General features: G+C 37.7%; 1 protein-coding gene across 4 annotated transcripts in view; it reads left to right on the forward strand.

Annotated features, from left to right (window-relative positions):
- ATRNL1 (attractin like 1) overlaps positions 1–17774 on the forward strand; it is a 438168-nt gene that overhangs the window by 311365 nt on the left and 109029 nt on the right. For 2 of the 4 annotated variants that reach the window (XM_074545284.1, XM_074545286.1), the window contains exon 27: positions 10630–10737. The exons of the other annotated variants lie outside the window; for them this stretch is intronic. In XM_074545284.1, coding sequence (XP_074401385.1) covers positions 10630–10737 — 108 coding nt within the window. The remainder of the gene's footprint in view (positions 1–10629; positions 10738–17774) is intronic. 4 annotated transcript variants of the gene reach the window in all.

Genomic DNA, 17774 nt, shown 5'->3' on the forward strand with positions numbered 1-17774 from the left:
GGTAGCCTCTGTCCTAACCACATACAGTTACAATAGCATTCCATGAGTCTACTCATCTATTTTAAGGATTTAACTGCAAAGGTAAATCACTGTGTAGGGTGGATGTATACAAAACAGAGTCTGTAGGACAGTGACTGCAGAACTACTAAAAATATGTTGAGTACGTTGCTTCCTTCAATGAGGGTGAGGGTTGTTGGATCAAAGCAAATGGAAGAAACTAAACATGGCTGGAGTGTTTGACCCAGCTGAAGTGGCTGTTCAGACAAGCCTTCCATTCCTGTGACACAGAAGTGCTGTGCTTCCTTCTGACTGTGTCATTGCCACAATCCTGTTCTTGGCTGTCCTCTCTGTTGTAAATTAAAATAGATGAAAGCTGTCGAGCCAAGCCTGTGATAGAGGCTAATTTGATGTGATATAATTGATGAACTCTAAATCGTCCCGCTTCTCTCTCTTGAAACATTCTGACTGGAGCTCAAAATGCCAGGGTGCTTTGATTTACACTCTGTCACTTCTATATTGAAAGTCTCGGTGTAGCAGCAGTGAGGGATTAACTTCTTCACAGTATTTCTTTCTAATCTGTAGAGTATGCACACACACAGGCTGGTGCAATCCCTTGTAGGAGCGGTACTGGGAAAGTCAGATTTCCTTGTTTGCAGCTGGGTTGTGCACAAAATTATTAAGATTAATAGAATAGCAACCTGACTTCTGCTGCTACAGATATTGCCAAGGTAGTCTCTTGGAATTACTGTTGTGCTTCTTATTTCAGAACTGAATTTTAAACTTTTTGGTGTAGCTATGCTTGAAAACCCTCTATTTCTGAAGTTCTGATGGAGCTGAAATATTTTAGGAGATTAGACAGGTTCTCATCCCTTTAGCTTTTTAGCTAGCAACTCAACTCTTAAAATAATTCTCCATAGAAATGTTAGATGTTTCAGCAGTTTCTTGATTTTTGTACTTTCCTGTTCAAGATATTTGAACTCAGAGCAAACTGTCTTGGTTCCTTGGTTTCTTTCAAAGGTAAGGGATATTCAGTGGCCTCAATTTCTTAGTTCTCTAGCAGGAGTGGAAAGCTTTTCCATCAGCTTTTACTGTTCAAGTATTCTTGAGCAGCCCCCATTAGAAGTGTAGCATCTCACATCTGCTAAATCAGTTGTTCCAACAGAAGCAACATGACCAAAGGAGAGCTGCTTTAATTCACATTATATTAACTCTGATCCAACAGCAGAGCTGCATCAGTTTCAGAGCCTCTTGCTCCCCTGCACAACATGAGCTGGCTCTGCCCACATGCCATTCCCTCCAGCAGTGTGTGCCAAATTCTTGCTGACCTGAATGTACCACGTGTGGTGAGCAAATCTGTGAAGTTTGAAATATTTCTTTGGCTAGCACCCAGATTTCAGATGGGCATCCTAGTTTCAAACCCCTTCTTGCTGAAAATGCCAAGTGGGTGGGATTTGTTAGAAGGAATTTGTGTACGCTTGGAGTGACCAGACTTTTTTCTGATCTTGACTATAACTTAAAACTGTCTTTACTAATGATTTGATTGAATGGCTGATGTGAAAGATACTGGGTATTAAAACTTCTACTAGATGCAATGGTTGAGCTAAAAATTAGGCTAATTTTAATGAAAAGTGAGTTAACAACCTTGTAACACAGGGTCAAAATATGCAAGGATTTTATAGAAGGCCTTTACTCCCCCAAGAGAGTAGCACCAGGTACTGTAGCCTGACCATTCAGCTCCTTACACTGGGGACTCGTGTGAGTCAGGGCATTTCCATCCTCACACAGGCAGCAACACTGGTCAAGGTACCTTTTTTGGTCCCCTCTGCAAGGCAGGGACAGTGATGGTTATTCAGCTAAATACTCTAAAGAATAAAGCTTGAAAGCATTTAAAGGCATCAGTCAGTCATGGAACATCACCAGTTTAACTTCCTTAATGGTGATATCATTTATGCTTTAAGGAGCTTCTAAAGGATCACTTTAGGGTAGTTCTGTGATTGTCAGTGGTGCTGCACCTAAAAGGTTTAATTTACATAGCCACTTTATCAGTGTTCCAGTAATCTCAAATAATAGATGGTTTTAAAGAATTAGAGGTAATAATAAAGACAAACTTCATCTTTGTTGGAATAAAGCCCAGTTTTCCTATTCAGCATTATTATTTCTTTTCTAACTTTTGAACATGTTAGAATTTCATTAAAAATGAAGAAAAATAAATATAGGCCTTGAATTCAATGTCATTTGGAAAGAAAATCTGAATATTTGATCACCTGAAGTGACTATGGGGCCTGGCATCCAGGTACATTTCAGACACTTCAGCTTTTTACAAATTGGCCTAGCTCCAATTCAGTCATTATAATTTGGACTGCAACTTTTCACATCACTTCACAAAAGAAACAAATCCAGTGTCTACCCTTTTTCTGTCATGTAGGTTAAAAAATGCATTGACATTGTTTGCAAATTAGGATATACATGTCCTGCACTTTAGCTTCTCTTTAAAGTAATAGTATGTACACTGCGTTTTTTCTGACTTTCTCTGTGCTAGGGAATAGTCTCTTTAAAAAGTTCTTTAGTTATGGCCTCTTTAAAAAGGTTCTTAAGTACCTACAGTTAAAATGGGGTACAATATCAGCAGTAAAATAGAAAAATGTGTAGGAGAATGCTTGCTGATTATTTTCAGATATCAAAACCTGGTTAAATTTATTTTAGACTATGTAGAGAATTGGCTAAGCACATACTCCTAAGTGATTCCAGAGCCTGTCAGGGTTCTGAGATTTCAAGTATGACCAGAGATAATTCCCATCTAAGAAATGAAGAGGGCAAAGGAAGTGCTGGGCAATTAGGCACCAGCCAATTTATCATGAATTCTTAGGAATGTATTGGGATAAACAATTTTTACATGATCTGTAGGAATGTAGAAAAAAAAATGAAGTGAGGCATTTAATGTTATTTTTTTCAAGCACAAGTTGTGTCGGGCCAAACCCTACTTCTTGATACAACAGATTAACAGACATTTTAGACAAATAGGAAGTGAAGGTCAAAGTGTGTTCTTGAAGTTGTTGGATACAAGTTGTTCATTGTAAGGGAAAGGTGCATCAGGTGGGTTTCTGCTGGAATCTGATTCTGGTGTTGATTTAAGAGACAGATGGGAGCAGGAGTGGGGAGATAACATTTACATACCCACGTTTGTTTACAGTTGAGAAGTTTGAAGGGAAACTTCAGATTTATGAAGAACTCCTGTAAAGCACACAAGAGTTTTGGGGGAGATTTCTCCTCATTTGTAAACAGAGAATGGTCTCCACTGCAGACATTGGCTTGAATTTCAGCATGGAGGTTCAATTTAAGTGTTCTGGACTTCTAGAGGAACTGTGGAACCACTGTGACCTTTTTAAAAAACATACATCTGCCAGAAGAGTCATGATCACACTGCCCTTGTGTAGGAGCAAGGCACAGGGGTGGACCAAGTGATCTCATGGGGCACCACTTGAACCCAGTTTCCTTTATCAGAACATGTTTGCTATCTTAAAAGCAATTTGAATTACTTTAGGAAGAGCTGCAAATTACCAGCTCGTCATCTGTTGTTTAAGATAAGAACTAAAGCTGTTTTTTAACAGTTATGATAATGATGGGTAATATTCATGGTGCCTCATGTCAAAAGGCCATTGCTTAACAACTGTTGATGGGAAGGACTGAGATTTCGTTATTTTTAGGAAGCTTCCCACTGTGGCTATTTCACTCATAAAAATTGTAGCTGCATTTTTAAGCAGTTCTTTAGAAAACCTTCTGAAAGCAGTATTTATGTGGCACCATTGTAGATTAGAGTTCCAAGGGGTAGTTTGCACCATACAGTTCTTGACTCACCCTTTTGTATTCTGAAATAATTTGAAGACATATTTTAATGTATTCACTTATAAACAACTGTCCTTAGGCAAATACAGAATGTTTTCTCTGGAAACATTTCAACATCTACAATTAGTTGACCTGTCTTTTCTCTGTGCACAGAATTACTTTGCAGAACAAGCATTTTTAGAAATTTTCTGTCAACTGAAAATGGCTGTGATAGCTAACAGCAAAATATTCAACAGTTTGCTGAAAGGATTTTTTAAGCCCACTCAATTTGGCATAAGAGCACAATTCTGGGATTAGCAAAACCCACTGAAAGACTTAAGTATATCTTCAGGAACCTTTAAAATGTTCGTAGTTACAGATCTGTGTAAATGTGCAACATGGATTCACTGTGATCCAAGTGCAAGTGATAATAGGATTTCGTCTTGTTTAGCTCTACTTAAATTTTAAAGCAGGAAATTGAATTTTGAGTTTATTATTGATTCTTAGCGCCCAAAAAATCTCCCATGCCAACATATTCTTTAGGGAAAAAAAATGAGGGATCAAACACGACCTTGTTGTAACATGATTCCCCCATAAATTGCTGGCAAATGAGCAGCACCCAAAGTGCCCCTTTCAGTGTTCTGGAAGTGGGAATTCTATTCCAGTATCCACAAAGTTCCAAAAGCTGGAGTCACAGCAGATTCACATTTTGCTCTTTGCTTGCTAATGTGCAATACATTAAATATCTGTTCCTTGGATCTAGCAAAAAAATGACCTTTTCAGGGCTCATCTTTTTTTCTCATTTTTGATTTGTTCAAGGGAAATTGCAGACGACTGGTATTTGGTTTCCAAAAGGGATACATAAAAACTTGACCTTTTGGAACTGTTATTTTTTGGGGATGTGTACACTGTATTTTAAGTATGTCTTAGCTGTTGTTTGCTGGACTATGTCTAGTTTAAATAGCCCTTCATTTTATTCAGTATAAAGCCAGGACAAAAAGTATAACTCCTCTCATTTTTTTCCCATGACAGATCTTTGCACACGCCTGAGAGCACCTTTTCTTCAGGCAATTTTACAAGAAAGTGATATGGAATAGGCCCTGGTATCTCAGGAAGTTTTCACAGACTCTATTTTGCAGTGCAAATAGCACGTTACACTATGTCCATCATTGTAATATCTCATTGCCTACCTGAGTGCACTCTTGTGTCAGGGAACTTTCCACTTAGCACGGTGGGAAATGAGGCAAAGGGAAATGATTGTTTAGGAAGTTCATGATGAAGGGAATGACTGAATTCAGATTGTCAGATTCTGTCAGAACCATGGCTATTCCTGCTGCTTGGTTTCCTATGCTAGCTTTTATTCATCTCTTAAAATCACCGTACCTCATGCAGTCATGGAATAGTGAGCTTATTTCACCTAAAACCCAGCAAAAAGGTTTAATGACTGTGATCTGCCTTTCCAGTGAAAGCAGCTGATTTGGAAATTAACCAAGTCAAATAGTTTATTCAACATGTAAATGAGAAATTGCTCTCCTTTCCAGCCATATAAATAGCCAATTTAATCTGAAGAGATTTTCAACCCCAAGAGTTAGAATGACAAAATTTAAGAGAAGGCAAGCTTTGTCTTGTGCAAATTGAAGTGAATAATCAGGGCTTCATTACAGTATCACTACATATAATTCAGTTTGAAAATGAGAATTTAAGAATTAGGAAGAGAATTAAATTGTGTTTCTAACTAAAATATCAGTGATCCACACAGATGTGTGTAAGTCCATGTAACTTCTGTTGATGGAATGTGGCAGTAAGAACCTTCAAGAATATTCAATGAATGGGTGAATTGCATTGTTTAGAGAGGCTCTGGTTTTGCAGGGCTGTCGATTTACATACCGTCTTAATTTTTTTAAGCCTTGGAGCTTGTCAAATGCAGTGTGATCAGAAATTCGTCAGTGCAACTCTCTGTGAGGTTTTGACATTTTTTTCTCCTTGCAAATATTTCTCCTATAAAACTCAGATTTAATGCATGGCATTGTTAATGTTTCTGTTGTAGCTTTTGGATGTTGCTCACATCAGCAGTTGACAGTACAGAAGCAGCAAAGGAGGTGACCAAGTTGTAACTGCAGACAAGTCAGAGCTGCAGGATGAATAAGCAGAACAGGAATTTCAAATTAGACATTTGAAAAATCTTTGTCTCTAGGAGGGTTGTGCAGCACTGAGCTAGACAGCAGTTTGCAGAGAGTTGCAGAATTACCATTTTCCTGGTTTTCAGTACTCACCTTGACAAAGTCATACATGTCCAGGTACCACTTTGAGAGTGATGTCATCCAGGAAGAAAACCAAACCCATCTAAGATGTGAAGGAAGAAAAACTAGGAAACCTAGGCGGTTGCTGTTAAAATAATAGACACTTTTCCTCCTGCCATACCCTTATTTCTGGAACAGTGTACTGAGACTTCCTGGCTCTGTTTGGCAGTCAGAAGTCTCCTGAACATTTTTTCTGGTGTTTGCTACCTCTTACTCCTACCTCAGTGTGCAGCTGCCTCATGGCCCTGTGTTGGGAATTTAGCTGAAAAGAGACTGGAAAAGTACAAAGCCGTGGCTAATTCCAAGTCCTGCCCCTGCTAGAGAGTGTGTCCTTGGGCCTAGCTGTAGTATGATAACAAGTGGTGAAAGAGACATGAGAAAAGAGAGAGGTAACCCCTAAGGAATGAGGAAGAGTTCATGGTATAGTTTAACCAATAGATTGCTTGGCTTACAGAATATTCATAAGCTTATTATTCGCTGTATAAGTGTTTGATGCTTTCTTCAATAAACGGGACCTGTGATGAACCACCTGTTGTCCTGGTCCCCTTCCTTCGACAGCCCTGGGGGTGCACACTGGTCAGTGCCCCCTTTATGGCTCACTCTGGGTACCTTTGGTTGCCCCTGGGCTACAGGAGCTTGTTAGAGGTGCCCAAGAGCAAGGGAAAGATCTCTGAAAGGATTGTTCTGTTCATCCTGTTATAGAAGTAAAACGGCCTCATTCTTTTCAGCTCTCCTAATCTCAGTCTCTACAGAATGTCTGCAACTGTATAACAAAGAGAAAGCACACCTCTCCTAGTTCCTAACAACTCATGCACTTTATGAGATTTTTTCCAATTAGGGCTTTTCCAGGACAGTTATGCTGGAAGGTGAACAGAGTAGAAAAGCAGTGCTAGTCAGAAGAGAAGTATCCAATTCCACATGGGAGAGCAAATCTTAAAGAAAAAAAGAAACAAAAAAGAAGCAAAATGGTAACCTTTCCTAAAACGTAAGACTTGAAATGTGTCAGCCTGAGTTTGCTGAAATATTGTATTCTGTTAATGTTAACTCACTGTAATATGTATTTGGCATTGAGTGTTTTATTGTACATGAATACAATAAAGGCATTAAAATATTTTGAAAGTGATGCTATCAACCAAGAGCAAAAAATATCAAAACATTTCTACTTAAATAAGAACTGTGCAAGGAATAAATTTCCTTATTATAGCGCATACAAGATGCCATGGAACATTTTAATTTACTCCAAACTGCATTGATCAGAGGAGTGGTATCCCCCACAAAAACTATTTTGATGGTAAATTGGATTGTATTCTCAGGCAACTGCTTTCTTAGGATAAAATTCTAGATGGGAAAGCAGGTCCTGTTTCAAAATCTCTATTTCACTAGGACACCAAAACTCAAAATTATCACAATCTATAGGCTAAGATGTCTACATGTTCATGCAGAATCAGGTGAAATGCATATCCCCATATAGGGAAATAATTATGCCAAAACGGTTGGGTTTAAAAGAAATGTTTAAAAATTATGTGGGTGTTGAGTGAGACATTGACCTAATTTATAGTGTCCTAGCACCTTACTGTTCTTCACTGAAGACACCTATAATTCTATACTTTATATGAAAAACTCCTCAATAGGATATAAATTGATACATTAGAATTGCTCTAAAATAATAGAGATGCCTAAAAAATTAATCTTGTCAATAGTATTGTACTTAATGAGATTGAAAATTATGGTAGAATTTGAAATTGGTTGTCTGCTCAGTCAAATAATTGCTTATTGAATTTCTCAGCCCAATAATATTTTTATTTTCCCATACTTTAAAGTGAATATTTAGAGATGTGCCTGCATTTCAAATGTTATAGATCAAATTTGTGAGAAAATATTCAAATATTACATATTCATACTATCTATCTGATGTCTACAAGTGAATATCCCTAATTACTGCAGAAGTATGATATTGGGGTTTTTTCCTGTGATTTTTTAAAATCCAGTGTATTTTTGGAATTGAGTATCTAAAAGTAACAGCATTATAGTTTTATTTTCCACTATCCCCTCTTTAGTCTGCCTCAATTGTGGTGAAATCTGTGGAGGGATTTTGTTTAGTTTTTTCTCTTTGCTGAGAGGGTAAGGAAGAGCTTTTTCGCTCTCCAAATGAAATGGCTGATCAAACAGTTTCCATGCTCCTTGCCTGTGGGTGAGGTAGGAATTCCCCATAGCTGGAAGCTCTAGAACTTTGTCCCAGTATTGGTACAGGGACAGTTGCCAGTGGTGGGAGGCAGTGACCTTTTCCAGCCACAAAACTGATTTTAAACATCATAATATCTTCCTGTATTCCTCCTCATTGCGTATTGTTTTTTGGTTTTTTTCTGTCCTGCACCTTGCAGAGAGCTTTAAAATGATGAAGGAAAGCAGCAGTGTTTTGAGTAAAACACTTTGATGTGCAAGTGCTCAGCTGCCAAAATCAGCAGCGCTTTATGGGCAACCAAACATTTCAAGTTTTCATTCTTGTTTACAGAGCTAATTAAGAATTAGCTATCTTTGTAGCATTCTTTTCAAATGGCAGACTATCAAAATTACAGTGACTATTTTGTGAATGAAAAGGTTCTGCTGAATGCCTGACCGGGAGAAGAGGGGGAGAAACCTACTGGCTTAAAAACCAGAGAACATATAAAAAATACATTTCTTTTTAATCTGCATTAAATAAATCTTTTTAATAGTAGTATGTGCATTTGGAACATAGGTTGTTCTGCTTGTTTAAGTATTTTCCCCAAGCAATTCTATTTGTTTAAAACAGTGTTTGGTTTCCCATTAAAAAGTAAGCACTTGCCAATATCTCTGCAGACTTAGAATACTGTAATGAGCTCCATGTGGCAGGACTGTTCTAATTACACTGTTTTCTTCAATTTTTTGCTATTTTAAGAGGAAAAGGAGGTACACAGAGTAATTTTAGGATGTAGTGACTCGTTATTTTATGCTTTAGGTTTTTGTGGTCTTTCTCAAGTTATTGGTAGGACTGAAGGCTCACAGTAGTTCTTTGCAGCCGTGAAATGTATTAGTAAATTGTATTGATGTAAATCAATGCTGATGTAAATCCTAGACAGAGACCTGCAGTTTCATGTTGAAGTAAAGGGTTAAAAACATCATTCTTAACCATCTAGATATTCATACTTGGCTTTTATTTATTCTCAATATAAAACATGCAGTTTTGCCCACAGACATATTGATTGCCCTCTTGGTGTGATATACTGGGAGCCCATTTGTGCAGGTACTTGCTGACAAACACTGCTTGGCTATAAAATCCAGGCCTTGGGAATGTACTAGCTGTGCACTGAGAGCTTCTGGTCTGACTTTAACGTTACAAGTGTGTCTTTAAATTTCTATAGACAATCTTAAAATGCAAGCTGAGGCAAAATGCATAAGAAGCACTACAAAATGAGTTTGTTGCTTTGTAACAGATCTTAAATCAACAGTGTTTATTAGTAAGCTGCCAGCAAATATTTGCTTGCATACCTTTTATTATTTCAAAGGTTTTTATTAGCAGTATGTCACGGTGCTAGTGTCATTTACATTCAGACACCACTTTCTAATGTTTTAAGCTTTCCAGAGATAACAGGGAGAAAAACGTTAAGAAAATGAAACAGATCTTTTCTAATAAATCATTTTTGCAAGCATTTTGTCTCTTCAAGATTCTGTGACATCCTGTTCAGCTGAAGGAACACACCACTTGAATTGCACGAGTCATTCACCTTAAATATTTAATAATGCTTTCATTAGTTGCACTGAACCAGTGGAGTAAGATCTGTAATATCTACTGCTGGTCATCATTTTTATTCATTGTGGTTTAATAAGCATTATAATTACAGACAGAGGAAGAAATATGAGTTAACTTTGTGGTTTTGCTTGGGACTTCTGTGCACACTGGTGTGATTGGAAGGGATTATACAAGCTCTGTGAGCATAGCTGAGTGTATTCTAATATACTGGTGCAGAGTTCCCAATCCTGGCACATTATTCTTCATATAAAAGTAACACCAGAAAAGATTCTGCATAAAATTGAGTCCTGACACTATTAACTCCATCTGGCTTAGTTGTGAAATATGGAAATTTGAAGGCCAAGTGGACTTGTTTTTGGCAGGTGTTCTAATGCATGCATTATCAGTGGAATTAGACTTCAACTATTTTTACCAACCATTTCCTATATTTTCTTGTAACTTACACAAATAGCAGTTATTTAGAGAGAACAGCCAGTGAGGGAAGCTTTCATTTGGGAAGTTTGTCAGAGTTCAAGCTAAAAGGCCGTTTGTAGGCATCATAACCTTCTGTGCTTGTTTCTCGAGTAAATATAGATAGTGATGATTATGATTTGGTATAACTTTCTCACTTTGATATCACAAAAGTGGCTGTGTGCATGCTGTTTGCATTCTTATGTTTTAATGGGAGGTATAGTAGGGCAGACTGATATCTGGTGCATTTTTTAATGTTTTGTTAAAACATCATTTTTTCCTCATCAGCAACTTATGCGGGAGCGACAGCAGATGGCCAGCCGCCCCTTTGCTTCTGTCGATGTAGCACTGGAAGTAGGAGCTGAGCAAACAGACTTTCTACGAGGGCCATTAGAGGTAGGAACAGTGGTGCTGACAAGGGACCATTGTGATTTGCATATTTATATTGCCAGTCTCATCTGCATCTGCTTCTGAAACCAAGCAGCATCTGACTACCTGGAGCTGACAAGTCTCAGCTACGTGTGTTTTGTCATTTCCAAGGCACAGAGTTTTAATCTCATGACATAAGGTGTATCTGAAACCACTGGAGAATCCATTAGCCTGGGCTGGGGTGACAGGCAGCTCACCTGGCAGTCCTGTTGTGATGGATGTGAGCTGAAGGAATGCAGGACTCGGGCAGGAGTCAGCAGCAAATGTCATGCTCAGTCCTTCAAGTACACAGTGCCATCTAGTTAACATCTATCTTAATTAACAGAGATTACAACAAACAACCTACCTAAAGCACCTTAGAGTAAAAATTCAGTGTTGCTTTATACACAGAGGTTTAAAGCTACAGACTGTAATGCATGTTTCTGTTTGTAGGAGATTGCTACATTACTGCATTCTTTTATTGCAATTGCAGTGCATTGGAAAAGAAATAGTGATATGTAAAGCAATGTAATATTGGAATGGTGTAATAATGCATGAAATGGATTCTAGAAGTTTCACCTGAAAATAGGGGGAAAATTACCATATGTGGATAATAATGAATATCTAATCTAGGCTGAGATTTTGGAAGATGATCTTCTACTCCTTTACTCCTTTAACTTTATTTACAATATTGTGTTCACAGTTATTACTTCAGCCTATTTGTGGTGGAGTCTGGGAACAAGGTGTGCTAGCTCTGAAAACTTTCAAGATTGTGCTCTTCATTGCTGCCAATTCTTCTTAAATTCAAAGCTTCTCTTGCTTTCCTCAATAACCAATCTTTGGAAGGTTAAATGCAATCTGTCAAAGCTCCAAGGCTCATGGACAATGAGTGATGTGAAAAACAAAAGCATAGAAAGAAAAATATTTAGCTATTGAGTACTTACTGAAGTGAGGTGCTCTGTCCTGCTGTTGAGCAGGAAGTCATCCCAATTGTTCTCACTGTCACAATTTAAATATTTGGAATAGGTGGCTTCTTCTTTGAAGAAGCTGTGTTATTTTCTGACTTAATACTAAACCCCTTGCTTTCTTTACCAAAACCACCTTATTTCTGTCTCTTATCTTGGAAAAGAAGACCTCTCCAGCTCCCCAAGCTGAGGACATTACACTGCAGTTAAAAGTTAATTTTTTTGCAATGAGGTTTCATTGTCTCTGCACTGGTATCTAAGAAGACTTTTTCCTGGTTTTTTTTTTTTCCAAATGGAGGCAGTGAATGGCTGATGAGGCATCCATACTCTAATTTTGTACATACTGATTATTTAATTAAACTTTAGAAGTAAACATCACAACTTAATTGGTACATTTTCTTTCTCGTGTTTTTTATTTAGCACTAAAAGAGAGAGATCCTAAAATATTTTAATTATATTTTGCAGTTTTTATTACCTTTTTTTTTCTAGCCAAGCATTTTCTAGTAATTGTTTAGAATTCAGCATCCATAGTGGCTTTTTCTTAATTAATGCATAGTTATACACAGAATGAAGTCCATTCAAAATTTCCTTGGAATTATACTGATCTATATCTTAAAACAGTATTGTGCTGAGGATTAAATGAATGTGATTCTGGTATTGATTGTCCTTTGGTATATATTCTGTAAAAATAAAAGGGCTATATTAAGCTTCTTTGTGAAAGGACACAAAAAGTTTTAGTTGCCATTCAGTTCTTCGTATTTTGCTCTTTTGGACTGAGGGCAATACAGATCACACATTTCGAGGATACAATGCTCAAGAACAGAATAGTATGAAATACCTGTAAACTTCATTTTATTGAAGTTTATATTTCATAGTTCATATTTATTAGAATCATTAAACTACATTGAAAATTTTGTCATACCTGATGCCCGTTGGCCCTTTCTGAGGCTGAAAGCTAAAGATCTTCTGTGAAAAAATGAGAATATACAGTAACTTCAAAATGTTCTGTTGGCATTGCAGAGATCTTGCACTGATATACCAGGGGTTCCAGTTTTGATGATGGTGCATTGCATTCTCTCTCCTCACACTTTTATTGGCATCGTGTTTTACTCGCTGATACTTTGGACATTGCTGTTACACTTGCATTGGCGTTGGAATAACTCTGACACTTCCAGTGACACCACATTGATCCACGGGCCCTTTGGGCACTGGGTAGTGTCACTGAACTCCTCCAGACATTGCTGCAAGTCTCCCATCCAGCTGCACAGTAAAGCTGCTGTTCATTAAGGTCACCTGCCTCACGTGGTGGTGGTGATGGTTTTGTACAACTGGAGCTCTACATTAATGCTGATGCTCTGGTAAAGGCAGTATTCATATGACTGCACATGGTAATGCCAGGATACTGTTTGGTTAACAGCTGTATTTTGCATTTATTTGTAAATATCCATAGTAGCTGTTTCGCTGGAGAGGTTTAGTTTGCAATAGTAAGGCACTTTTTACTCAGTGTTCAGAAAAGATAAAAAAAAACCCCAACAGCATAAATACTGTATTTAAAACGGTTGCCTAGTTTAGATACTTACAATACAACTGATAATATTTGGGTCTATTTTCAGTTAGCAGCAATTTGCAACAGATTAAAATAAAATCCTGAAAACACTACATAGGAGACTTGAACCTCAGTTTTGGAGTCTCCATCAATCAGTCTATCTTTCTTAATGTTTTGACAACAAAATGACAGTATTTCCATATTAACTCCTTCAAAAAACTTTAATGTGCATCATATTCCTCCTCTTCCCTATCTGAATGGGTTTTTAGGCATTGCCAATAGCCTTTGTTCTTACCCATTTAAACAACATTATTTATCAGTTTTTACCTCCTCAGGCCACCTTTTACATGAACAACTCTCATCTTGTTTTCTATTCTGTCATGTTGGCTTTATTACAACTCTTTCATGTTTTATTGTTGGTTCAAACTTAACACAAGAGAAAGCAGACTTTGTTTTTCCCTTGCCCTCCTCTCCTGTGTCACACCAACCACTGCCTTCCTAATGATATGATAGGATGTTCGTTGGGATGTTATCCCAATTCTGAAAGTACCAAGCAACACCCACTCCTGTTGTGCCATGGTGTTAATGATATTTAACCCATGCTAGTCCTGATCTGCATCTGTAATGATTTCCATTGCACTGCTTGGAGGTGATGAGGTCTGTGTGAGCCCTTGCAGGAAGGTGAAGCTGGAGGCAGGACGCCCCTCACTCCCTCCTGGGCAGAACAAGAGCAATCTAAAGTTGCTGTGGTGGAGAGGGGAAGGGAAGTCTGGAGGACAGTGACCCTCTGGATGCCAAGAGGGGAACAGTCCAGTGCAGCTCTGGTGAAGTCACTGGTGAGCCGGGGGAAGGGAAAAGGACAGAGAGAATTCCCAAGGGCCCCTTGCCAGCAGTAGCACACAGCACAGGCTGTTCAGAGCAGAGCCAGAAAACAGCAAAAGCGCCCTGTCCAGAGAGTTTGAGAATATTAGCTGTTTTGTGATACAACCATAATTTTTTTCAGTACCACAGTCATAAAAAAAAATCAAAGTAGCATCATAGATCAATAGATGCTCATTGCTGAGCTTCTTGGCACTCAGTGCCCCCAGTGTTACAATGTTTTTTATTCCTCTCATTTCTTTTTTCCAGACATCTGAGCCATTTCCAGACTTGGTTGCTTTTTAGTTCCTAGTATATACCAAAAGCTAAATCATTTAGGCTATCTTCGTGTTCTAAATCTCCTTCAGGCAATTTTTTTTCCCTAAAATGTAAATCACTTTTGAAGAGTTCCTTCTACTGTGCTGCTGACAGTCATTTCAGTTAATCTATGTATTAATTGAGAAGTAAAACAATTTTTTCCCCCTCTTTGCCTAATTTCTGGGTATTTTTCTTTTGGAAATGGGGACAGATTATTTCTTTAGGTAAGATAAGGTAGACACTGCTGTAAACAAACATTTCATGTCTGGTCATGCTAAGACTCTGAACAGCAGCATCTTACTGTGCTGCATCTGCTGGAGTAAAGACTGGCGTGTTATTGCCTGCAGAAGGGCCAAGTGCAGATTTACTGCTGTGATGATCATCCACTTGATATATTTGTGATATTACTTGGTTTTTTTTTTGTTCACATCAATGTTATTTCATAATTATTTCTGCAGAAAAGCACACAGTAGATCTTTCAGTCATTTTGCCATTAAATTACTGCATTTTCCCTAGAGTTGTCATAGTTATTAGGCCACCCTCTGCTTCTGACAAGGTAGGATGATGTCAAAAGTTTTGAATTTCTAATAAAATCTATGTTTCTTTCTCTAGAAAATAATGTTTTCTAGTGAGTAATATTTATGGTGCATTAAATAAGTTTTGAATTTCAGGCACTTTTGATAGGTATGAAGCAAATATTGGCCATTATTTGTCATTTATTTGAGTAAATAATTGGAAGGGTGTGCACTGACACCAGCAGCTGTCATTTTATAAAAAGAATGGATGCTAGAAAATAGAGTGACTTATCAAAATGCATTGAAATCCTATAGTAGAGATTTGTGGACTTTTAAGTAATTGTAGTATATATTAATAAGTTGTACCGTGTGTTATGTTCTCTTGCCAGTAAAGAGAATTTTCTCTTTGTTTACAAATAAATCTAGCTAAGGTGGGTTAATTTTCTTATATAAATTGACTAAATCAGTGAGTAATTTTTGAAAAGGCAGTCTAACTTATTTTGACCAAAATTCACCTAGTTGCATGCTTCATCAGCATTGCACCTGCATTGTGTTGATGACATAATGTCTAAAGCCAAGGAACAGGCTCTTCCCAGCTCCTTGGTACAGAGCATCAGCTTTCCTTGTGCTCAGTTCCTAATATTAGTCTCAGTATCAGAGGACAGTTTCACTGCCCTTGCAGAAAAGTAATAATTTATTTTAGATAATAATGAAATTTTTCCTCAAATGGTCACCTTGTTTCCAGTGACCACAAAGGCAACATGGGTTTGGCAACAGGAGCTATCAAAGGCCATTACAGTTGCTCTTCTTGCCTACTGGAAAGTCATGTCATAGTCTTGAGCTGCTCTCTGTAGCTCAAGGGGGACCAGAGAAGGGAGAATATAGATGAGAACAATGTGAGCAATCAGAGACCTAGAAATTATAACTACAATGAAAAGTCAAGGAAAATGGGGAAGGATAGTTAAAGGTGCCCAAATAATAACTTGCAGATATGCAAAGAGGAAACGGCAATCATGAAGGCAAAATCTTTCTTGGCGTGCTGCAGGTGGCAGAGGTGTAATGGACTTAAACTGTAGGAGGGAAGGGTTAGGAAGGTATCAGGAAAAGCTTCTCATAATAAAGCTGAATCACTGAAAGCAATTGCCTGGGGAGGTGATGGAATTTCTTTTATTGGAAGCTTTTTAGAGCAGGATGGACAAATATTTCTGAGGTACCATGTACCATAGCTGCATTAGATACCTCCTTTCAGCGCTGTCTTTATTGTTATTCTGATTGCTCCCTAGCTCTTCCTTCTTCAGACTCTGAAAATGTTCCGTTTCTGTTGTTTGAACACCTTAATTACCTTCACTGCAATGTTAGTTTTCTTGTACTGAATATTTATGACTCTTCTTGTCACTTTTGCTGTTTTATTCATTGACTTACATCCTCCATTTTCTCTCAAGATCAGAAACTGTTAAATCATCTCTGACCCCAGCCTCTCCCTGACTGCAGGTCTGCCAAACATGATCTCCATCCTATTTGGAATAGCTTCAATAATCTCCTTGAAGTCTGTACTGATGATGTAATTATTTTTTTTTCTTAACAAGTGCATTGCCATTTTTATAGTCTTTCAAAATCCATGAATCCTAGACTAGTAGATTTCAGAGAAATGTAGTCAGATGTCACACCTGACACTGAAGAGGAGAAATCTGTATTGGATTGCATTTTTTCCTTTTCTGTATTGCTCAAAGATCATGTTAAATTTGCTGTCCACTACCTCAAGAACTCCTTTATTTTGTGCTACACTTTGACCTTGATGGCTCCCTGCCTTCTCTGCCCCCTCCCTCAGTACTGTTCATGCAGAAAACTTTCTCCTGAGCTATTGAGTCACTAAAACCCTACTTTCCATCATGTTTGCTCCACATTGTGTGTGGTTTTTTGTGATGTTATGTGCAAGGGATGTTATATCATCAAAATTTACATCTGGTGGTTCTTCCACTAGAGAAAAGCATTTATCCCAGAGCAGCATTGTTTGGTTTGCACCACCTCCTTCCTTATATGAAGTTTTTCGTGAAATAAGATGTTTAGATTTCACACTATTTTGCTCCTCATGCAGTGGTTACACACAACAGGGTTGCTCTGCCCAATAAAATAACTTTACATTTGTGTAAGATTTTTGTGGTTCCACCTAAAATGTACGTTTAGAAATGTGTGAGTGTTCTGAGCCTAAGATTCAGAACAAATACCTCACCTAGCTGCTCATGCATACTGGTCACAGTTATAATTTTTGTGTGTGTTGTGTATACTAAATCAATGGAAAAGGTATAGATGTTCAATTTGTTGCACAGAATTACATTAGCAATATTTTAAGATTTCTGAGTAGCATTTTTCTTCTCTGGCATATGGGAAAGCTAAAAATAACCTGAGAAATGCTGCTGGAGAAAGCTACCTTTTTTTTTTCATACAGACCATATTTGTGTGTGTGTGTTTGTTCTTAAAATATAAACTAACACCTCAAAACCTGTTGATGTTTTGCTTGAGTCCTTAACTTCAAGTTTTTAAGAATTCTATATCAGTTCTAAAGTGTACCCAGTCTCTAAATGTGAAAAAAAAAAAAATTTAATCCCTATGTTCTTTTTTCTGCTTCTTTATTCCTGTCCTCATGGGCAAACAGGTGCTGTGAGAAAACCTTAGACATGATGTAGAGGAGGTTTGTCTAGGTGGAGGTTGATTTCCTACTATTTCACCATAACAGGAGAGTAAAGCCCTTGCTTATTACCTCGTGAACTGTACGATCTGTAAATTCACAGTTAGTTCTGAGAACCTGATTTTGTGTAGGTTTTT

Source organism: Zonotrichia albicollis, chromosome 7 (genome assembly GCF_047830755.1).
Source record: "Zonotrichia albicollis isolate bZonAlb1 chromosome 7, bZonAlb1.hap1, whole genome shotgun sequence".
Classification (NCBI taxonomy): Eukaryota; Metazoa; Chordata; class Aves; order Passeriformes; family Passerellidae; genus Zonotrichia; species Zonotrichia albicollis.